Source organism: Thamnophis sirtalis, unplaced genomic scaffold (assembly GCF_051295495.1).
Source record: "Thamnophis sirtalis isolate CommonGarterSnake01/CBP01778 unplaced genomic scaffold, rThaSir2_p1.2 scaffold_11, whole genome shotgun sequence".
NCBI lineage: Eukaryota > Metazoa > Chordata > Lepidosauria > Squamata > Natricidae > Thamnophis > Thamnophis sirtalis.
In genome coordinates this window covers 53,724,925-53,750,203 of record NW_028261391.1, presented here as the reverse complement: position 1 = coordinate 53,750,203, position 25,279 = coordinate 53,724,925, and the positions used below count along the sequence as shown (strand labels likewise).

Below are 25,279 nucleotides of genomic sequence, written 5' to 3'. Positions count from 1 at the left end.
CAGAAAGTAGAAAAGTAACAAACGTGTTTGAAATAAAAGGTCATAAAATTTATTTATATATTTAAACAAGTTAATATAGATGGCCACAAACAAAAGAATTGTGTTTACAATGATGAAAATGCAACAGTGTTGTCAGCACCGTCCCTGCACCATTACAGATAGAGAGATGCAATCAGCATTTCGGTATTGTTTTATAGACTAGCACTGGTCAATCTGCTTATTAAAGATTTATTGGGATGTTTTGTAGCTGTCAAATCCTCAAAAAATACCAGTTGGCTATAGAGTCAATATATAACTGCCATAGTTCAGGCAAGTTCAAGGGAATTGAAACAATGATAGAAGACACGTTAAAAATGAGCTTGCACTGAAGTTCATACGTGGTCAAAATGTGCAGTATTTGTTCAGGATACATTTGTTTAAGATTGGAATTGCATTCTTAGACTAGTGCAATATCATAGTACTATGTAGAATCACAGCACCATGTGATTTACCCCTTTAAAGATTGCAAAAGAATTCCATAATGTATTAAAAACTGGGGAAAAAATCCTGAATTTTTTTTTTCCTTCTTCTGATAAATATCTGAATAACATAGTGGCACAACCCTAATTTTTGCATTAGATACTTGTTAACATAATATAAGATAAAATGAATGCATTAGATTTAAGGTCCTGCATTGTATTTACTTTCCGTCATAATAACTGCAAATTATTGCTAGTAAGATTATATTGCAATTTCATTAGCTTGTTTAAGTAGCAAAACAGTAAAAGTTTTTTTTTGCTAGGAATCAAGAAAACATCTTGGAGTTTTCCAACTAAGATGTCATACTAAAATTATATCCTTTGCTATGAGTAGGTTTCAACATAACAAGCAGGGTTTATGTACTTCAGTTTAGCAAGAATAATCTTTACAAATCCAGGATCTACATGGTGTGGTAGTTGAGGAAAAAAATACATGGAAAGTAATTTCTAGCAACTCTGATTTTAAAAAGCAAGTTAATGGAAGTAACATGATACTCAGTAAATGCAGAATTGTGCACCAGCTAATTTCAATAAAAGCACTGTCAGCACTGCCAGAGTAATTTTGTCTGTAAAAATATCTTGCTATTTATTGGAATTACATATTTATTGTAATAGATAAACATTTTATACCTACATGATGCTACCTTGCATCCACTTGAAATGTACTCCAAATGGAGCTTAATAAGCAATTTAAAACAGCCAGCAAGCTACCATGGAGAAAAAAACCCTGCATATATTGACCTCATTATGACCAATTGCAGCTTTGTATACTCTCCCTTAATAAATTAGCTGAAATTGGTAGTGTTAGATACAGTAAATTGGCTTTCAACTTCCTGACTTGTATGTTACGTGTATTTAAGTACTATTAGCAAGTAGCCTAATGAAGCTCCTTCATGGGGGTTTAATAATTTTATTATTCTATATTTTTAGGGATCATTGTATTTGGTTTCTTAAGTTTCTTTTGCTGCTAGAAATAAAATATAAATACAGTGGTTAGAATTAAGGATATTCAAGTTATTTGTAGTCATAGGGTCTTACCCTGTTGGTCTTTATTTGCCTTATTATTTCAACTTTTATAGATACCCTAAATAAAAGTACAGATTGAGTGAACTGATCAATGCATGCCATAGACTCAGAGTAATAACCACTAGAAAATCCTGCCATTTCTTCAGACCATTTCTGCCACACTATTGTTAATAAATTCAACCTTTGGCATAACACAGGATAGTAATTATTTTTGAAAGCTTCTAAAGGCAGAACCATTGACTCATATCTCAAAAAAGTGATCAGTGTATTTTAGTTACTTTGTCCAGTGCTAATATGAACTGGCCCTGAGATAGAACATTTCAAAACAAAACCCTGTATTGTACGTGTTATTGCAGGATGGGGAAGAATACCAAAGATATAGCAATATCTGAAGCACAGGGAAGCATTTACATAATAAAGTGAGGTACTTCCAACTGATATTATCTAGAACTACTTTAGTATACTGTATTTGTGTCTTAGCTATTTTTGAAAAGATGTGCACGACGTTTAAGGGATTCATTAAATTCATTAAAAAAAACTTTTTCGCACGTTAACCATTCTTTATATGTTTTCTGATTTAACCAGCTAAATAATAAAATCACGAGTCTTCTTAGTAAAATAGCTGCAAATAATAATAATAATAATAATGCTGGTAATGCTGACATTTTTTAAGCATTCCTTTTTTTGTAAGGAAATGTCAGCCAGTGTACACAAAGAAATAAACTCTTCCAAATTATGTTTTGGATACCGGTAGATATTATATTTACCAATTGATGTAGGACAGGTACTCTTCAATTTACGACCACAATTGGGAACAGTACTTTCATCACTAAGCAATAAATGAGTTGCATCTGATTTTAAACCTTTTCGCTGTGGTAATTAAGCAAATATATCTTCCCTCTTGACTTTGCTTGCTGGAACCCCCTGGGAACGTTGCAGAGGGTAACCATATGACCCCAGAATGTTATAGTTGTCCTATATAAGTGCTGGTTGTCAAGTGTCCAAATTTTGCTTGCATGGCTGTATGACCACTGCAATGGTAAGTGTGAGAACCAGGTGTAAGTCACTTTTCAACGCCAGCGTGACTTTGCTTACTCTTAAATTAATAGTCATAAGGTTAAAAACTACCTGTTCAGAGTGAGATAAACAGAATGGATATGTCTGAATGAAAAGTGATTTAACTATTGCTTCCAGTTAAGCCTGTTTAATAAATTCCTAAAAAGTATTGACCTGATTAACATATACTAAACGTTTCTGCTTTCTGAAGCCTACTTATTTGTCTTTGCTTCTTTTATTTCATATAAGTATGCAACCCTATATCCACTTTTTGGTATATGCCCAACTGAATTGGTATATGGATATAAGTGAATTCCCCTACTCTTCTGTACAAGGAGACTAAAGAGAAAGAAAATAAAAGTAGCCAAGACAGGTTTCAGGCTTCTAAAAATCAGAACTTTTAAATAATTAAACTTGTTGGTAAAACAAGTTACAATATCCTAGAATTTAGCAAAGTTAAAAAGTTAAATTTAGCCCGCTAGTTTGATCCAAGAAACCATGAAGGAAAAAGTACTCAAATAGCCTGCATTACATAGTAAATAAACCCTTCCTTTGACTCATTTTTGAAGTAAGAGACAAATTTTTCATTTGGACTCTTATAATTTATCTAATAAACTGAAGTTTTTACTGCAAATTATACCATTCACAAAAATTGACACAAATGATGTAAATTTAGATACAGCGGACACCTCTCCAAATAATCAATAAAAAACATCCAATATACATATTTAAATAAAATATATATAAATTCTGTTTCAGTCTCGTAAATTTTCACTTAGTAGACCTAGAAATACAAAACATCTCTGCCTGAATCAGTGTAAGCCATTTTACTTGCCATAAGTGAAAATTTAATAACTCTATAGGAATCCTGGTTTTCTTTTTGAATGTAACAAGTATAAATGCCCTCTTTTGCATCTTTATTTTTCATTAAAATACAGAATCATTCTTCTCATATACACAGTATTGCCAAGTAGAAGATAAGGGCACAGATTTGGAATGATGTATCAGTGAATGTGACTTGCAGATCATACTAGAATGGCTGTCTGAACTGCTTATTATAAAAGCATAGCATGTAAGAGAATAGCATTTCTTATTTAGCCTTTTGAGGTGGCTAACATCAAGATACATAGATGATTTTGAAATAGTGGCATTTTTTTTATTTCCAAAGCTAATGCCACCTTCCGAAGAGATTTTCCAAAGCAGAAAAATAGGGTTTGCCTCAAACTGCCCTGCTTGGATGCTGATACAACCACTCCCATTATATAAAAAAAATACCCTGCATTTTAAATGCAAAAGTGTATACAACCTCATGTCTGAATCTAAGGCTTAATTTGATGCAGATACAAATGGGAGTAAGTCCCATGGAACATAGCGGGATTTATGTCTTAAGTAAACTTGCATAGGATTATATTCCAAACGAGAATCCAATTTTTGTATGGTGGAAAAAATAATATACAAGGTTGTGAATTGAAGATGAGGAACAAGTATAACACCCCAAAACAAAAGGATAATGAAGGATATGGTTTTACATTTATGAAAAATATATAGTATGTCCTTGCAATAAATTATGACAGGCTGCAGTACATCCTACTTAATAAATGGTATAACACTTTTTCCCACTTTGTAAAATGGAAAGAGTATTATTTCCAGAGATGTCTATCTGGATTATAGTTTCTTATTTACCAAGTCAAATACATCAAAAAAAGTTATGAACAGAACAGAGTTGGAAGGGACCTTGGAAGTCTTCTACTCCAATCCCCTACTGAGGCAGGAACCCCTATACCATTTCAGACAAATGGATGTCCAATGACATAAGGTGACTGATTAAACGGTTTTGCATTAGGACTAAACATAATTTATTGGGAATGAATTGGTGCAGAATCATTTTTACATGATCTTAATTTAAGATCGTATTAATCAAAGCTGTGCATTCTTTGACGCACGCTTTTCAGACTTTACGTCAAGGCTGTTCCTTCAGCCTTTTCCTGAAATGATTTTCTCAATGCAAGGCTTCTCATCCGGTTCCTGCTTTTCCCCTGTATTGATAGTGTGTTAGAACTGATTATCCAGCCTTTCTAGTTCTAACACACTAAGACCCAGTGGGATAGTGAAGACACCATTAAAATTTGAAGTCAGGCCTTTCTGCTTCGAGAAAACACACACTTTTAAGTAAGTTTCTGCAGCTGAATTCACAGAAACAAGTTTATTTTGCTGGGATAAGAAATCGTAGATTGGGAGTGACAGCTCATTTGAGTTTTCAGCTATCATTCTTGCCATCCCACCAAATTGTACTAAGACACTAGCCATATTTAATAGGCTTCAGAATTATAAAAAGTTCTTACTCTTACTCTCTTACTCTTTACTCTCATTAACTAAAACTAACAATTCCTATATCAGCCACTAGAGGGAGAGGTTACCATATAAACTGGTGTTACTTAGTAGTTTTAGTTCCATAGGAGAGATGTGTAACTGCAACCAGATTTTAATGAACATAAGAATTAAAACCCCAGCTATGAACACACTATAAAACCTGGCAGCATGATGTCTCTAATACATGACACAGGTCCTAAAGTGGTACGTTATACAATATAATAATAGCTCTGGGGTAAATGCCTAACACATTGGAGTTAAATCACACAACATAACAGTACTAAGACAAGAGCTACAGGAGAAGTAATTTGGGGTATCTAATCACATGGCCAATGGAGGGTTTTTTTCAGGCACAAACAACATGAGTATTCTAAAGTCTCATGAGTGACCAACATGGCAGAACAAACGTATTTCAGATACAGAAATGTTTAATGGTATTAAAGTGCTACTATTAAGCAGAAACATATGCTAACATTTAAACACAATTCCACTGTACTGCTAAATGAGGTTATTTTGTTTTATTTTTTTGTCACCCAGTCCTATCTAAACAATAAAATTAAAGATCTACAGGACTGAAATTAACAACCAGTAATTATAATCAGCAATAAGTTATGAGTTTATAAAGCATTTTTTTTTACTTTTCAGTTTTTTCCCTTAGTAATTGGGGAACAGGCAAATTACTACCCCTCCCAAACAAAATTCTCAAATAAGTGTCATAGATGAAGTCTCAAAATAAAGAATAAAGTTTAAACTGGGTAAAGGAACAGTAATAAGTATCTCTGTGGTTAAAAAGCTTAAAGAAAAGCAAAGACCTCAAAGTGCAGGTTAGAAAGTTCAAAATAAAAACAATGATAAAAACATTGGATACAATCTTATTCTTTAACTGCAAAACAACAACAGTTTCTGCTCAGGAGAAATTGGAATCAACCTAGCAGATTGTTAAATTGAGATGCTTCTTAGCTATGAACCCAAGATTATATTAGGAATCCAGGTACCAAAGTCTGCAAAGGGAATCCAAAAGGTAGAGCCATAAAACCCAAGAAGGAGTCCCTGTTCCTCTTGTGCATGGCAGCAGGAAAACAAGTCCCTTTCAATTGGTGTTAATTATAAAAGGTTTGCAAGATCATGTCTAGATCTAAAAATACATTGTCACGTGTAGGTTATCTCACCCAAACAACTTTTACAAAGCTTTATCAAAATAATTTGCAAAAGAAAAAAAAGGTAACTGTGGCTCAGAATGGAGACTTGTGTCTTTTTTGCACATCATCACTTGTTTTACAGGCTGGTCTGTCTCTCGCCCTCTAACAGGAGAATCATTCTAATTCAGCCACTGAATCCAGACCATGGTTGCACCTGTGGTGGCTGCTACAACTCAATAATCTAGTGGTAAAATCGTATAGCCCAAGTTTTTTGCCTTGAAACCAAGTCCAGCTGAAACATTGAGCTATAAGCAGAACATCTTGCTATTATTACATTTCTCAGATGATAATGATTAAAGATGGCTGGAGATACCCAGTTAATAAAAGATGCTGACTGGACTAACTTTTGCTGGTGAAGCTACAGGAAAACTATTTAGCTGCTTAGTTATATTGAAGAAAAAAAATAAAAAAATCATTGATGGAATTTAAAGAAATTTAAAATGGAGCTTTAAAAAAAACCCTTCAAAGTATTGTGCAAATGCATTGGAAGTGGTTCATCCAATGAACTATATCACCTTGGCTACTTTTTCCCATTATTTGGGAAAAACATACAGCTATCCCAGATATGCTAGATTATCATAGATATTGGACATACTTTATATTATTTATTATTAGCACCACAAGGGTCTTATAACAAGTTTGTTAAGTTTGAACATAAGGAGGGGGAACCCCCCCCCCAATGGTGACAAATTAAAAAGCAAGCACCTGAACAGCCAAGTTTCCCATCCAATCCATCTTTCAATATAGGTATCCACTGCTGATGGAAAAATCTCAGTCCAGCTATATGTAACTGGAACGGTGTCCTGAATTTGAAATTAACTGAAGTTTAGCACTAAGTCAAAAAATTTGGGTTATGGTCAGATAAAGACTAATTGGTTCCCCTGCTAGGTCCCCACTCTTCCATGGACCCATGGAGCTATTCTAAAGTTGTGTCTGTCCAAGCTTAGCTGTTGAAGGGTGGGTTGGGTAAGAAAAATACTGTATCTTGAGAGCTCTGCCAAATGAAACTCAGTTGCTCCAAAGAAACCAGTTGCTCTGCTCTAGCACCAGGCTCTAGGAAGTGAAGGAGAGCTTGACACTAGCGCTGGAGTAACCCTCATCGCTCCCAATGCTCTGCAAGCTGCTGTGATCATCAATGTCACTCGTACTGGTTGTGCTGATATCATCCACGTCTCCATGGGAGAACTCTGTGCTTTCCACATCCACTTCAATTTCTTCTGGGGGAAAAAAAAAAAGCCTCAAGTTAGTATCAGAGCAAGTTTATTTAAGACCATCCCTGCCTGAAGAATCTAGATCGGGGTGTCAAACCCGCTTGCATTGCGGGCCTTATTGTGACCTATAGTGATGTTTTTTGCCTTTGTGGAGCTTGGGTGGGCGTGGCCTGGACAGGCCATCTCTGGTCACCACTTTGACAGGCCTGATCTAGGTTTATTCCAGCAATGTCCTGAGGAGTTATTGTACAGTTGTGTGGTGAAATCTTTGAAAAAAAATGAAGAACAAAAGAGAGAAAAGTGCATTGTGATATTGATAAGAATTTTGAAAGAATTACAAGAGATTGGATTGCACTCATTTTTACAAATTAGTATTAATAGCCAGTTATCATTTGATTACTAATTCAATATTTATAACTAGTCACTGTGCCTTGGATTAAAATGATAAATACTAATTCAATATTCTATACATGAATAGGCCTCTCACGCATCCACTCAAACAGATTTCTCATTCTACATTAAGGAACATTACTGCAAACCAAGATAGATTTGCTGGTCATATAATAAAACTTCTTTGAGTATTTGAAGTTTTAAAGTTCCACATTAAGGATTTGAAGAAGTAATGTAAAGTAACAGATGATTATAGAATGAAATCATGGATCATTGGGATTGTTTGTGAAACAGGAAGGATAGTGTTGCCTAAATTCTCTTAATTAACTGAGTTTTCTATCCCAGTAAAACTTTCACCTCTGTTGTTGCAGTGTCGTCTAGCTCTCTCAAAGGTATTCTGGATCTATGTAGTCCCAGAGGTATTGTAGGCCAAGAGAGAAGAATGGCTAAAGTCTCAAGTATCAGTTTATCAGCTGCTCAAAGTAATTAAAAATACTTTCTGAGCAGATTTTTTTTTAAAAAAAATGTTTTTAAGGCAGATGGCCTTGAAAAAATCTGCAAAAATGCAGTGGCATCTGGACCCGGGTAAGCCCAAATGTATGCTGTGTAAAAAAAAAAAACCCAACCACCTCACATTCTTTTGGTTTATCAAGCATGGTGCCTCAACACTCTCAGAGGATAACAAAAACTTCAAGGGGAAACACTTCCCCTTGAAAGAGCCGAGGTGGCGCAGTGGTTAGAGTGCAGTACTGCAGGCCACTTCAGCTGACTGCTATCTGCAGCTCGGCGGTTCATATCTCACCGGCTCAGGGTTGTCTCAGCCTTCCATCCTTCCGAGGTGGGTGAAATGAGGACCCAGACTGTGGGGGCAATATGCTGACTGTGTAAACCGCTTAGAGAGGGCTGGAAGCCCTATGAAGCGGTATATAAGTCGAACTGCTATTGCTACTTACTAATATGCATTTAATTCCTGAATCGGATATTCATCTAAAAAGCAGCAGCAATATGTCTTTCTGAGAAACTCGTGTAAATGAATCAATGTTAAAATCAAATATTACAAGAGGGGGATATCATCTCACTTTATTGTTAACTTCTCCTTTCCCTATTATATCAGTTTCAGTGTACTGCCTGAAAGCAAGATATTATCCTAATTTCATAAAGCAAGAATCCCAATATATAATTGTTAAGCTAAAACTTCACAAAGAGAAAGGGAGAAAAACCCTTCATATATAAAAAAAGTTCTCTCCTCACCCCCAAAGTTAATCATCTCGGTGTATTCATAGTAGGGGAAAGTCTTTGCCTATAGAATGATGAGCACTTTGTTTCATGTAGGCAAGAGTCCTGTACTACCATATTTTTTCCCAGTGCAGAATTCAGTATCCATACATAAAGACTTTTCCTACAGACATTTGCCTATTTGCATGAACATCTTGAGCCATTGATTTGAATAACTTTTGATGGGTGCAATGTTTACCATAAGCACTCTTTCATTTGGATGCCTAAGTTGAGCTAAAGACAATAGTACTTATATCAGTCTCATAATTCTAGTGAAAGCTGTTTCTCGATGAAGTGCAAATAATCTTGTGATGTCTTAGCTTTTATGCCTTTCCTGTCAAAAAAAACCCACATGATGGTATCACAAGAAAATAAACTGTATCCAAATAGGTTTCTACTACATATTAATTTGAAAGCTCTGCTAAAATTCATTAGTGTTGTTTTTAACTATCAAGAAAATTGGATTTATATCTTGGCAAATTTGGAGAATTAAATAGAGGAGATGAGTACAAATGACAATTAACAAAGTAGTATTGTTCCAGGGTGTAACTACTTTGTAAGACAGTTTGTCCATTGCAGGTCTACCACATATGTTTTTAATCAGGTACAGATACAGAGTCTTCGTTCTCATGAAATACTGTACATGAGATAAAATAAGAGCCGAGGTGGCGCAGTGGTTAGGGTGCAGTACTGCAGGCCACTTTAGCTGACTGTGATCTGCAGTTCAGCAGTTCAAATCTCACCGGCTCAAGGTCGACTCAGCCTTCCATCCTTCCGAGGTGGGTGAAATGAGGACTCGGACTGTGGGGGCAAGTTGCTGACTCAATTTGCTAAAAAAATTGTAAACCGCTTAGAGAGGGCTGAAAGCCCTATGAAGCGGTATATAAGTCAAATAAATAAATAAATAAATAAATTATTTTAAGTATAGGTATATTGTAGACCTAGAAGTTGCTGATACTTGTATGAATTCAATCCAAACAGGCAAAACATATCAAATATATTTTAGACAGAGAGCAAAATTAAACGACTTTAAGGTCTGCTAAATTTAATACTGATATTAAAGACTCCTAAGCACCTATGAAAAATTTAGATGACATATGTTTCCTAACAAGTGTCCCTCAAGTCGTGCCTTCTTCATCTTGTCATCTGAATGAAAGTACGGTTATTCATAGATTGAAGCAAAGAAATTGTATGGAGCAAAGAGAAATGAACATTTTGTGTCTTTAACCACCATATGGAGGGATCAAATACTGACCTCGCTCTGAATCAGAGCGATCTGAGGACATGGTTGATCCAGTGCTGTCCATTCGTATTCGCTCGATGTCCTGAGGGCTTTGCAACTGCTCCAATCGTCGCTTTAGGAATCTTTGCTCTCTTTCCAGGTTCTCAAGCTGATGCTGGCTTCTTCTGTCGGCTTCTTCAAGTTTCTGCCATGATAAAAGATTGTTTGTCATTGTCTGGATTTCCCCAGCACTTTCCCCATTTTATTCACTAATATTCTCTTCAGATCTTATTCTGAAAGCTTTGTCAGAAGATAACTGATGATCTTTATGACTACAGAGAAAACTGGAAATATATTTTGGCAAAGTTGAAGGATCAGAGATGAAGAATATGAATGATATATCACTTCAATGGCATCCTTGCAAGTAAGGAAAAGTAGTGTCCGTATTCCCTACAAAAACAATCAATTTGTTTCTCAGTCCAATCTTAGAGCAATGAAGAAGAGAGGTTCAAGCAGAGCATGGCTAGTTCTTTTCCATCACTGCTCACTCTCCATTCAGATAATTTAATAGGAAAAGGCATAACAAGAAGCGTAAAGAAGTGTATGTACCACTTAATTTATCAGCTATTTCTTTGAAGCAGTTCCCCATTTGACCAGTTATTTATGTAATCTACTGCAGACTCCTTTCATTACAGCTGGGAAATCTTATCAGGCCAATGCACAGGGTTTCTTGATGGCCAGCAAGTTGCATAACTCCAAGTCATCTCAGGCTAATACCATCCATTTAAGTAAGCAGGGTTTCCCTCCCTGCTAAGCTTGAGCTGTTCCAAATTGTTTAAGCACATCCTGATCCCGATCCCTGTGAGCCTGGCACTACTCTGTTTTGTTTTTTTAAAGAAAAATCAGGAAAGGGTCAGAAACACTGCAGCCAGGGCACCTGCTGTGCTTTTTTAAAACTAATTTCTTTTTTTTCTTTGTTATTAGGTACAGTATTTATTTTCCAAATGCAGTACCCATATATTGTAAATGGAATGCAAAGATAATATGTAGATTTGAATAATTAACACATGCTACTAATGACTATTGGTTATTAATAGTTTCTCCCCGATGTGTTTGGCCTGCTCATGGCACATGGAACTGTGCTGATCTGAATAACTGACTGTCTGGATGAGGCTCCATGTGGTTTAGATTATATTACTTGACGTTTCACTAGTAGTAAATATAACTTAAAATCTGGAACACTCTTTAACATGGCCTTTCCTAACTTCATGCCCTCTAATTAAACTGAGGACAGCAACATTAGTAGGTTGAAGAAAGAGGGTACAGTATGGTTGCTAGTCAATTAATAATATTTTCAGCAAATCTATCAACCATTAAGGCACGATGGAACCCTTGCATAATATTATTATATTATTTCGGACACATACTTAGCATTTTGCTTTTATTATTTTAACAATGGTACTGTACACTACATCTGGACTTAACAGTTTCTGAATGATGTTATTGCTATCATATCTTTTGTATTTAAAAAATGTAAAAAATTAATCTACAATCATAAAATCATGAATAACATCAATGAAAAATGTAACACTTCAGATCCTGGTATGTATTTATCAGATGCCTGAATACAGCATCTAGGAAAGAAACAGAGAAATAAAACTCCATTTAACTTAGGAATTATCTTGATAGTTGTGCCATAAAATTTGGGCATTCAAATATAGATACGTCTATCTATTCAAAAGTTATTTCAATAAACAATATTGAACTTCAAGAAAACACTTTGTTAGATGAAGCCCAATGGCAATTTATACTATCAATGATACAATATAAGTTCCTGTTAATTTTTTAATTGTATTTTGTGGAACTGTACTATTCTGGAATTTTAAATAATGTGTTGACATTTAAAAGATGGTACTTAAGCAACTATATCCTGAACGTTAAGTCAATACTAGACTTCAGATTTCTATACCAGACTTTCTTATAGAATGAACAAATTCTGTAAATTTACCAAGAAAAATAATGCCACAAAAATGCTGGGACATGCTTTTAAAGACACTATAGCAGTGTTTCTCAACCTGTGGATCGGGACCCCTTTGGGGGTCGAATGACCCTTTCACCGGGGTCGCCTAAGACCATCGGAAAACACATATTTTCGATGGTATTAGGAACCGAGACACCAATTTTATTGTTGGGGGTCACCACAACATGAGAAACTGCACTATAGCAACATCATGTATGAACCCTCTGAGGAAGATAATAACCTTATCTGAAACATTATTATAAATGGAAACGGATACCCGTCTTACCTTAATGTGCGCTTTGGCTTTGTTAAGCAGCCCAAGGGTTGTGTGTCTGGTGCAGTCAGGTCCTAATGGTATCAGAACTTTTAAGCGCTCTAGACACAGGCGGAGGTGGGCTCGTCTGGGAAGAAAAGATGCAGAGATACATTTTGAACTGAAACTTGCCTTCTTCAAATAGCTTCCTAAATAATATCATATTGACTTCTACTGTAAAAGGTGGAAACAGTTTGAGGCTGGTGTTCTAACAAGCATAGCTGGTGAGCCAGTTAATAACTCTGACAGGTATTTGAAAATAAATTGTAGCATATTGAATTATTTCACCATTGATATTCCACATCATTCATCTTAACTGGTAATTTCTGATAGTTCCATGTTACTCCAGTAGACGCTACAATGCTCAAAGAAAAATAATTCTGCCTATCATGCATTCTTTTCTTTTTTATTTTGCACTGCAAATTAAAATGGTTGACAATCTTGGTTCTCACTCACATACTGTGTTTGAACTCCTCATGATTACTTTAACAAAAAAAGGGAAGGCTGCAACAACTTGTCACTCCACATTTTTAATACAAGCTATTTTTCCTAAAGTGACACTCCCAGAATAATTTGGACTAGAGTTCTCACTTCCACCAGCCATCTTGGCCAACGGATCTGGGGATTAACAAATTTGAGCAAAGCTGCTGCATCTTTTTATGCTTTCTTCATTACTAACCATACAGAGAGAACTGTGATGTAATTAAAACATTTCAGCAAGATAAGTATAAGTATAATCTTTATTGTCATTATACTTAAATACAACGAAATTGGTTGATGAGTGCAAAACAATTGTTAAATTATTTGGCTTCTGTCTTATTTATTTAGGCTATTCCATACATAGAACTATGCAACTACCCAATCTACCACTCTCAACGAAAACATTAATAAGATTGCTAGCAATCCCCCCCCCCCGCGCATATTTCCAAAATCCCAGCTGCCCAACTGATTCATGCTCAGCTGCATCCTTGTGTCCCCATATTTGGAACTGATAATTAGGATATGATGTGTCTTTGAATTGACAGCTACAGTTTTTACATGTTAACTATAGTTAGAGGACAGAATGATCTGTCATTTAATTGGTTCATGTAATTTGGTGTGAGAGGCAAAAGTACAAAAACTAGAATCTTGTCTTTCAGCACATAAACATAGAAGATAGGGAATTCTTTTGCATGTTACAGAGAACCATGCATAAAATACAGTGTTCTACATTGACTAAGAAAATAATATACTTAATTAGAAACATCCATACACATAAAACAATAGATTTACCCCATATATACCTGCCAGCTTCCTACAATTATGGTATAATTATGGTACAATTTCTATCCTGAATTGAAGGAACATCCTCTTTCATTGTAAATGTGATTATTTGTGCTAGTTAAGCAGGAGATGGCTATTATATAAAACTGTTGGAGAATTTCTATTATTTCCAACTTTAATTTTTGATTATAGTGATAAAGAAATCTAAACATGCAAGAATTTTAAAAAAGTGAGTAAAGGCCAGCTCTATTTTCCCTACATCCTCTCACTAACTTGTAACATCCAGTTATTGTTTTAGAGAACCAGTACAAGATGTTTCCTATTAGAAATAACAAGGAGTCTGGATATTGTATATTAATATTATCATGCAGTGAGTAAAAGACATACATTAGCTGCAGACTGGCTTTTCAATATGCATATAAATTATGTTAATTATGTATGCAATATGCCCATCTCTCAGCATTAATTTCCACTAGTGCTTTCTTTGCTTTGATCATCAGCTGACACATTGAATCAGGTCCTGATGATAACTGAGCAGAAATGAACACTTCCCCATATCCATATCAGAAAATCCAAAACATATTTTCAGATTAGAAGTCTAATGCATTCTTCATATGGAAAATAAAGTGAGTTTGAACTCTTAATATAGGAAGGAAAATACGACTTTACACATATAATTTAGCGTGTCTCAGCCTAACCTACCTCACAGGGTTACTATCATAAAAAAATGAGGATGAAGCAATGGGTTGCTTTAAGCTGCTTTGAGCCCCTAAAGAAAGGCAGCATATACATTTAATAAAAGAGTAAATAAACTGACATTTGGTAGAATGTCTCTCCCATGACTAGAATATAGCAGATGAAAAATACTATTTGCTTTAAAGGAGAATAAGCAACAAAAATGGAAGAGTTTTATAAAGTATTTAAAAATATACACAGCTGTTTAGAAATCTAAGAATGAATTTTGTAATATTGTTTGAATCATTTTTATTAAGCAATATTGTAATAGGTCCTATTACTGATCACCCAACTAATAGAAATTGCAAGAGATATTTCTCAAATGCAAACTGCAGATTTTTCAAACCAGCATGAAAACATAAAGATGGAATACATCAATAATTCGAACTGTGGGCTCTATTTTCAGTTCAGGACATTCCTGACATATCCTGCTCACAAATTTCTTATTTAGGGAAAGGCAATATTCACATTCAAAAGGTGAAGAAAGGTACAAAAGAATTAGCTATTCTGGACTGGGCTTAAATAAAAGTGAAGACTTAATCAGCAAAGAGGATGGATCACAAACCTTAGGGAAAGTGACTACATAATTCAGGAGTTCTTTACACATACACACACAAACACACACACACACACACACACACACATACACATCAGCAAAGTGCAGGCAAATACATATTTTGAACTTCATAAAAATGGGTTTTAATATGTAAAATCAGATGTTTAATATTAAATAATTTCCTATAGCAGAAAAAACAAATAAGAAAATGAACCAAAGATGGGAAGTGAGCTGTTTCCCAAAATAAGAGGCACAAAAAAAAAATAATGTTATTCCAGCAAGAGAGAAAACAACTGGCAAAAATCTAGTGATATTGCACAAACCTTTGTGATGTTCTGCCAACAACATAAAATGGCTCTCTTACCATTTAACAAGACACCAGTGAGGAACACAAACTCTTAGCTTGGAATTGCAAATATGGTAACAGAAAGACTAAATCTTAAAATCATCTAAGTTGGAGAAAGGATGTTAAGAATAACAAAGGTTTTTTTTCAGGTATTCTTTTTTTAATGAATAGAAAAAGTGTACCACTTGCACAATAAAGACAGCAAAATACTAAGACACAAATAAAGAGCATTCAATTCCTATTTTCATTCCTAGTGAGATTTGTGTTCTACCATAAAGTTGAATATAGCAAAGTGAAGAGATTGCTTTGAATTTCGGTGAAATGATCAGGGGAATACCTGTTTGAATCCCTTAGAGTTCAAATCCCTAAAATCATATTGTTCAAAAACAAATGTTATCAAACTAAGATCTTCTAGTTTTCTGATTCAGTAATTTTTTTCTATAAACTACAGGAACAGGAATGTTATGGTTATACTATATTTTCATTTCAACCAAATGTTTGGCAAAATACTTGATGACATTCCAGAATGGCCTGGATGGCTCATACATCATAACTAAAATGCTCAGATAATCTGTCAAAATGAAGAAAGCAAAAGTGACACTCCCAAGATCCAATCTTGAGCTATCAACATTTCAATATGTGAATGGCTTGGATGACAAGATAGATGGAATGTGCGTTCAAATTTAAAGATGAAACAAACAATAGAAGGTAGAAAAATCATTCAAAATGATCTGGATAATTAAGAAATAGGCTGAAAATAAAATAATGAAATTTAGTTGGAACAAATGAGAAGTCCTTAGGAAAAAGTAACTAAATGTACAGGTGGACCATATAAAAATGAGGGTAGCAACCAGGCATTCTGATGTGGTCTTAGGAGCCTATTGGCAACAAATGCATTGACTTTGAAATCTATTTTATCCAACAAAATTGGGTTTGGTTTCCAAGCAGTCTAGCTGCTTGCATTCTGCACCAATTCATCTTCTGAGGCAGCTTCATATGAAGTGTGTTAGAGATAATAAAGGTCATAACTCTTTCCAGAAACATATCTTTATAACTATCATACAACCAAGTTAGTAACCAATGATATCTCAACTATGTTCACATGCAAGTTAGAACTGAAAACATGCCAAAATGAGAGGAAAACAAATTCACTCCCCTTCCAATTTATGTTAATTGATGCACGCTTGTCCTGGATCTCTGCAGAGGAAGAAATTTTAGTTATTATGCCCCTTTTATAAAACAAGCATTCCTTTAATGTTCACATTGCAAATAGGGAAGCCTAGGTTCAGTCAGTCTAAAAGGTTATCTGATTAAGAAGCCTGCAAAACAATGTGACTTTAGCCTTCTATGCAAATCAAATTACTGCATCAAGACACACAAACAAGAACGGGTCACACAGTCTCCTCATAAAATGTTCTCTTAAACCAGTTACACAATCACTCTCCATCTGACATTTGTCATAGCTCACAAAAGCAAATAATGTAAAACCTTAGGTTAAAATAATGCCCTTCCCCAGTACTGCAATACTGAGATTCCATAATGAACTGGAGAACATATAAACTGAAATTCATTTTGATTTCAATGAGGTGATTTGCTTTTTAACTGACAATTAATGGAAGTATTTAATACACTTTTAACCAGCTGCATGGTACTTCAGAGCAAGGGTAAAAGCTTAATTTTTCTCTTGAAAAATTTACTATACAAATTTTTATTTCAACCCTGAGGAGGAAAAAACAGGGGAAAGTAGCTCTTTCTCCCCTCCACCCCTTCCCAAGTGTGGACTGTTATCCTTGGGATTCTTCTGGTATCAGCTAATCCAGATGTTCCATGCTGATCTAGGTAAAGTTCAAAACTATTCCTTCCTTCAGCTTTCCTCCTTCTGTCTTCTGAAGAAATCTCCCCAGAATTCATTCACAAACTACTGCTGAAACTGAATCCTCCAAATCAATAACACAAAATGATGTCAGCCTCTGTTTATGTTCCTAAAAGCCTTCATTGGTCTTGTCCACAGACAAAGGAGAGGAATATGAGAGCTCCATCTACCCAAATGAAGGCTGAAAAATTAATCTGGCTCTTTCACTTACATGTGGCATTTAACAACTGCTATTGTTAATAAACTGAAGAGTTGGGAGGGGGGGGATAAGAATTGCAATTATACCACTGACAAGCAAGGATGATTAAGAGTTTTAGGGTCAGAGGCTTGGAAGTGGACTGTCAGAAAAAAAGCAACACTACAAGGGAGACCAGCTTATCAGTATTTCCATTCTAAATGTCCTATTATAAAAGGGCTGTTAGTCATTAAAAAAAAACAGCCCCCAAAACCTTTGGCAAACAACACTTTATGGCATAATAAAGACCACCAAATTGATTTATTGTATATACCTTTTTGTGGATGTTAGGACATTTCATTAGATGCTAAGGAATATCTTTGTATAATTTTTAAATGTAACTTTTTTAAAAAGGAAAAACTGTAACTTGATTATTTTTCTGAACCGAAGGGATTCAGGCCATTTAATCCATATTGCTGTGAAGAAAGCCTCTTCTCATGTAACACGTTCAAATTGATCTGAAAACTAGCAACCTCAATAAATCATAATCACATTATAGCATCCTGACAGATGGATGTCCAGCTTCTGCTTCAATGTCCAATAAAGGAGAAGTTACTAGCTCTCCTGATGGCAGGTCTCACCATCCAACTTCTTTCCTTTAGGTAGATTTCCCTAACATTTAACTGGAATCTGCTTTCCTAAAATAATCATTTCATGTTTTGCATTCCAGGACGACCAAATCAGACTGGATCTTTTGTATGAACACCCTTTTAGGTACCTTGCAGTCTTCTCTTCTTAAAGCTAAAATATATCAAGTTCCCTCAGTTTCTTCTCTTAATAATTAGTTTTTATCTGATCATCCATGTTGCTCTTCTCGGAATCTGTTCCACTTTCTTTTTCTTTTGGAATCAATGTGAAGAAATGCATACTGGTCCTTCAAGTGGGATTTGACCAAAACAGAAAGAAAGCAACATGTTTACATGATTTGGAAATTATACTTCAATTGATGCTGCTGTAATATTCACATGTTTTGCACACTATTTCAAGACTTTTTCACACTTAAAGTTGCCAAATAAGTATCCCATATATTCTAAGCTTCCAGTTTTTTTTCCCCTCAGTGAAGAAATATGCATTGGTCTCTACTGAATGTCTTCCTTTTTTTAGCCCAGTTCTCTAACTAAAAAGATAATTTTGAAGTTTATTTCTAGCTTTTAGTTTTAATTGGACGCTTCAATTTATATTGCCTGCAAATGCAAATATTCCCTCCAGGGGGATAATAATTAATCACATAATTAATTTAAAAAGGAAAGACCACAGAAATATGGACCAAATTTTGTGGTACCGTACATTATATCTCATTTCATTTTGAAATTACACAATCTTAATTTACAAATAATTTACAAAGGATTCTGTATAACTAGATATTGACACCTACAGTTTCAACAAAAAATCCTTTCCTTTAAACATTATCATGTTTCATCAGTTTCTTCTAAGTTGTTAATAACAGACAAGTTGGAAGAACTGTTCCTTGCTCACCAATCTTTGTTTTATATTCCAACTCAATATCATGTGCCATTTCAAAAACTTTTGAAAAGATATTTTTAAAAAACAAAAGGAAAAAACACTTAACAGTATTCATTTCTATAACCCACAAATTATATCTCTTAATTAATTAACCTATAATTGTTTAAAATAAAGCTTTGCCAAACTCAAGGAGCCCTGGGGCGCAGTGGTTAGAACACAATATCACACACAAACTCTACCCATAACCTAGAGTTCAATCCTGAAGGCTTCAAGGTTGACTCCATCCTACTGAGGTCAGTAAAATGAGGGCCTTGATTACTGGGGGCTGACATTGTATGGGACAGTATATAAATCTAAATGTTAATGCTATTGCTATAAAATCAGAGGTGCATTACATGAGCCCTCTGGTAAAAGCATTAATACATATTTACATCAAGAGGTAGAAATTAGTATTATTAGTATAAGTATCAATGTACAGCAGTTAACAATGTTCTCTAAAAATATTTTAAAGGAGGAAACCCCAACATTAATGGTCTTTATATGGAACATTATATATGTTCTTCATAAGTATAAAATATCTAGTGAACGACAACCTAATCTGTATACTAAATGGAATTCATGAATTCAAAGCTGTAAATATAGACTCCACATGTAAAAAGTCTTCACATCCTCTGACAACCTGGACAGGCATAGTTAGTGAGCATAGGCAATACAGAGTTAGATGGAAAAATGGTCTGACATGACATAAGAGAGTTTCCTATGTTTCCCCGGGCCGTGGTCACTACCGGGCCTTGAGTGGAAGTGGCAGGTGTATGTGTGCATATCTGCATATCACCACTTGCACAAGCAATGGGCATGCACACATGTACACTGTTCGCACAAATGGAGCTGCATGTGTGCTTGGCTGGTATATTTTTATCTTTATTTGTACACCCCCCCCCCAGAGTCGCTCTATGAGGGAGATGGGCGGTGTCTAAACAGGATTTTGAATTTTTTTAAAAAAACTCACCTAAACATAACATCTCACTAAGATAAGAGGTAAAATGTTTTTATTCATACCAAAAGCAATATTTAGCATTCAGTTCAAAGATAATAAAAATGGTTTCACTCAGAATACAGAAAGGTAGAAATCCCAATAACGTAGTGCTGATCCTGGAAGAAAAACTAGAAGAGTGATATGACTTTTATAGAGATCCTAGAATAAGAAATAATGGAAAAATATTTTTTTCTAAGGTCTTATCTATATCCTGGCAACAGGATAATCCTGACAAGAAGACATATACATAACTGGGTTCCAAAGACAAAGTTTTGTTTGTTTGTTTGTTTGTTTATTAGGGTTTGTATGCCGCCCACTCTCGGGAGACTCAGGGCGGCTTACAGATAAAGTAGGAAGGGGGAAACATATAAAAATTAAAAAACAAACATTAAAATTCACAACATTCATAACTCAGAATGGGGCTGGATAAATCAACAGCCCCAGGCCTGCCGGAACAGCCAGATCTTAATCGCTTTGCGGAAGGCCGGAAGAGTAGTAAGGGTCCGGATCTCCACGGGGAGATTGTTCCATAGGGCCGGAGCCGCTACAGAGAAGGCCCTCCCGCAGGGGGTCGCCAGCCGACATTGACCGGCAGATGGAATCCGGAGGAGGCCTAGTCTGTGGGATCTTATAGGTCTCTGGGAGGTAAATGGCAGGAGGCGGTCTCTCAGGTAGCCAGGTCCTAAACCATGTAGGGCTTTAAAAGTAACGACTAGCACCTTGAAACGTGTCCGGAGACCAATGGGAAGCCAGTGCAGCTCGTGGAGGATAGGTGTAACGTGGGTGTACCTAGGTACACCCACTATTGCTCGCGCAGCTGCATTCTGGACTAACTGAAGTCTTCGAACACTCTTCAAGGGCAGCCCCATGTAGAGTGCATTACAGTAATCCAGTCTTGAGGTGATGAGGGCGTGAGTGACCATCCGAAGGGCCTCCCAGTCCAGATCGGGTCGCAACTGGTGCACCAGGCGCACCTGGGCAAAGGCCCCCCTGGTCACAGCTGACAAGTGATGTTCCAGCGTCAGCTGCGGATCCAGGAGGACAAAGCCCAAGTTCTGAACCCTCCTCATGAAATGTGAAAGGCATGAGGAAAGTACAAAAAAATCTAAAAAAACAAGTAGCCATATATTCAAAAGCATCAGACTACTGTAATTGATATCCAGTTCATAGCACATGAAAGAAATCACAAATAAGTCCTGAGTTTAGCAATATTACCTTCCTGGTGGGAATAAGAAGTCAATCATATTTTACACCCATTATCCAAATCACTACTCAGTGTAACTGGCTGGTATTTAAAAATACTGATGTTAATATCTTTCCAAAACTTCCTTTAGAAAATTAAATATTTGATTGATCCCATCACAGGTGGGACACATTCCATTGCTACTAATACTGTATCACTAACCTTTGAATAGTGTGCTATGCACTTAACTTTTTCTAAGATGATATCAAACCCACCATGCATATACATTGTCTTTCTTTGCTGACTGTATCTACTGTATTTGTATTCCCTTTTCTAAAGTCTGAGCAATATAAAAGTTGGGTGGATTCCTTCCAAATAGATAATGTGCAAGTTTGGGACCTACCATTTCTTAGGCTGATGAACAAAAGTCTACTCAACCCAAAAGAAATCACAGGTATCTTTACAACCTTCTGATCATCTGTGGAAGTATGAGAAAACAAATACAATAATCCTTTCAATCAAAATACCATCAGAGCATCATTGGCAGAGCTTCTTAATGTGGAAACCTGTGCAAACGGAGGCAACTGTTTTTCAAGGAAGCGGAGTCCCTCTCTAAGGGAGATGGGTGGTTCAGAAATGTGAAATAAAGAGAACCATCACTGTTTCCCTCAAATGTATCCGTATTATTCTGAAAAGCCTCAGCTCCAGTTTCTACTGTGGCTACAAATAATTCTCCAGTTCAACCAGTTTGCCACCATGTTCAACTTCCCCATCAAGTATTCCATATGCCAAAAGGATTCTTGTGCAAGGATCTAAAGTTCATTTTGACACTTGGGTAAGATATTCTACACTCGATAAGTCTGAGTTACTCCAATAAATATATATTGTTTTTTATTTAATTTATATGCTAACCTTTTTCAGATGCTCGAGAGATCTTACAAAGCGCCCTCCTTCATTTTATCTGCACAATCAACCTGTTTAAAATGCTTTAGTAGATCATACATTGAATAGATTGGATTAGATGACCTCTGAGTTCCCTTCTATCTTTATAATTCTATGATCTCCCTCTAAGCCTCTCTAAGCAGGTTTGTTGAGACGAAAGGTGAAGTGGCGAGGCCTTCTTCTTCCTAGTGACCTGCTATGGGAAGGAAAAATAAACTTACTTCCTCTCCTTTCCTAAAGATCTTAATGAGAAGCAACAGGGTTCTCATTTCCTTCAGTGATCTGTTTGTCATTGATCCTCTGATCACACTGATCACCATTTCCTTCAGATCAACAGGCCAGAATGCCCTTCCCTTTTTAAGAGGAAGCACTTCACATTCCTCAATAATGATTACACTGTGTTCTGATAAAATAAGAAATGATATGACTTTTGGATCATGGGTCAAATTCAACTCCAAATATGAAGTCACAGAATCTGGAATTCAGTAATGTCTGTATTTCCATGTAGGATATTTCTAGGAATCACGAAAACCTTCTTGCATAAGAAGGAAGATTTAATTAATGGATCTTCTATCCATTTGAAATGGAGGATATAAGACAGCATAACAGGATCACTAGGAAAACTAGCTATTTGATTTTATTAATTGTACAAAACAAATAAGATGCGAGAGTCATCTTGATAGGAAGGTTTAAGAAAACCTACTGCCGGTTAGATGAACACGGATGCCCTTTTAAAATTTTCCTTGTACAAAGAGGTCGTGTGTGTGCTTGTGTGTTGAAAAGGCATTGTTCTCTCTGCCAGTCTGTGTTATCTCCTTCCTTTAAAGCATAAAACTCCACACTGCAGTTTATCACAAATTCAGAGAAGCCTCCTCCTCACATTTGGCAAGCAGTTGCCCGTCTGCAGAAACCTGCAATTTCAGGGATACTCTCCACAGTTACAAGTGACATCACTCCCTCTGATTATATAATGCTCTGGGAGAAAGCCTATTTTTATGAACACTTACTGCATTGCTTCAGTCTCCTACTGTAGCTTGTGTACTTACAGCAAGAATGCAGTTTCTTCGTTGAGGCATTCCTGAAGACAGAAATTGTGCCCAAACCAATGGTTTATTAATATTATGTAAATCTGATAAAGATCAAGAATAAAACTTAAGGGGCAATTCAGTGATTCCTCTGGAAGTATTTAGAACAAAATATTACTGGATACAAATTAAAACCAATTTCTACATTAGGACTGCCTGTCTAAATGTTTCTTTATCGTAGCAGCTTCATAAGCAGCTGTAATTTACAAGAACCAATCATAGCATGAATTGTCTCCCTCTTTATGGCCCCCTAAATTCCTATTGGTGACTTTGCTATTGATGCAAAGATATCAGGCAGTTCTCATGCCTTTATAATGATTGTTACATTGCATTACAGTTTCCCAGATAAGTAATTAAGGAAATATCCTTATACCAATGGTTCCATAAGGCAAATGTCACATTATGAATTTATAGTTTACTTATAGTTATTGCTATGTGAAACCATTTCCATAGTGTTTTATCTGATAGTTGCAGTTTTAACAATTGTATCTCATAGTATCTTTCCCAGTAATGCTGTAATGTTTTTCAGAACTTTTTCAGCAAAAAGTCATAAATAGATAGACAGACAGGTCTGAATTTGGAATGGAAATTAAGCAGACTTGATATTTGAAATTTGCTAGGTACATATACATGAATCCAGATGCATCCAATGTGCCAAACCACTCACTATCTAAGGAACAATAAAGGTAATTTTGCATGGATGCAAATTATATGTGTAAATCATGTTGTATATGGGAAGCATATCAAATTAGAGATTTCAAAAAATTGATCCAAAGTGGTAACTGATGTATTTTATCAGAACTTCATGTGCATCCTGCTGTAAAGTGGCAAAACTTTTATTGCAAAGTGTAATAATTTCAATTATGAGATATTTAGTATTCTACTTCCTGTTTTGCCATCATCATCATCATCCATAACAGTCAGCCAGATATTCAGTCTGGGTTTGGCATTTTTGTCTACCTATCGACTCCTTACCAAGGACATGGGATAGGAAAATCTGGATGTTTGATGGTGTTACAGATATCGTCACAGGATGGAAGCAGTTCCAAGTAATTTCAATCACTGTATATTTGCAACGGGTAAACACCTTTTCTTCCAGTAGTTCTGCAGCTGCTGGCCCTGGTTGCTCAGCCAACGGTTCTGAGTCCTGTAGCCCATTTTTCACCAACCTAGTGGTTGGTTGCTTGATTGCTCACCAACCTAGCGGTATCCCAAAGGCGCCAAGCAACGCGATCACCTTTGCCTCCCCCCAGGTTCCCACGGCTTGGCACCTTCTGGATACTGCTAGGTTGGTGTGTGGCGCTCTGCCTGGCCGGAGGTGGGAGGTTGTCCAGGGGGCTTATATGTGGGGGGGGTCTTCTATTTTTGCCCACCAGAAAAATGTGGCATGGCTGTAATATGTCGTATTTTCGAAAAAACACGGTATGTGATTGTGGTTGAATATTGCAGAAAGATCTTACCTTAAAAAGAAAGTGGGGGGAACATCCTTGTGTAGGGGCAAACAATCTTTTCTGTTCAAATCAATCCTTAAACTAGAAGCAATGCATTTTTATTTTACATACAGAGAGAAGAGAGATTTTTTTACAGCCATTGCAGAACAAAATCAGCTCCCTTCCTGTCCCCACACCAAAACATTTTCAAGAAATAGTAAGCTTTACAAATGGCTAGCTAAATTCCACACAAATCCACAGACAAAAAAAATGCATACGGTAGGAAAGTACTTTTAAAAGAACTTACAGGTGCTGTAAGCAGCCAAGCCAATTCAAGATAATATTTTGAGACTATGGGAATAACATCATCTTCTTAAAATCTGCACGTTTACAGAGATTGCAAAAACATATCTGGGTACTTCCTTTCACAATATGCTTATCTTGTGAAGCCATCATGTATGAGTTGAATAAGGTTTGCTTCTCTAACCCAAAAGACAACTTCCCCCTCCCCCACAACCATCCTTTTCACTG

At 35.9% G+C, this 25,279-nt stretch overlaps 1 protein-coding gene across 3 annotated transcripts in view; it reads right to left on the bottom strand.

The window, feature by feature from the left end:
- Positions 1-24: 24 nt before the first annotated feature.
- Positions 25-25,279, bottom strand: part of MXI1 (MAX interactor 1, dimerization protein) — a 71,152-nt gene continuing 45,897 nt past the window's right edge. For 2 of the 3 annotated variants that reach the window (XM_014062157.2, XM_014062160.2), the window contains exons 4-6: positions 12,574-12,688; positions 10,301-10,472; positions 25-7,386 (exon numbers count right to left, since the gene is read on the bottom strand). In XM_014062157.2, the coding sequence (XP_013917632.1) occupies positions 7,223-7,386; positions 10,301-10,472; positions 12,574-12,688 (451 nt within the window). In that variant the 3' untranslated portion in view covers positions 25-7,222. The remainder of the gene's footprint in view (positions 7,387-10,300; positions 10,473-12,573; positions 12,689-25,279) is intronic. The other variant, XM_014062159.2, reaches the window with a different exon arrangement.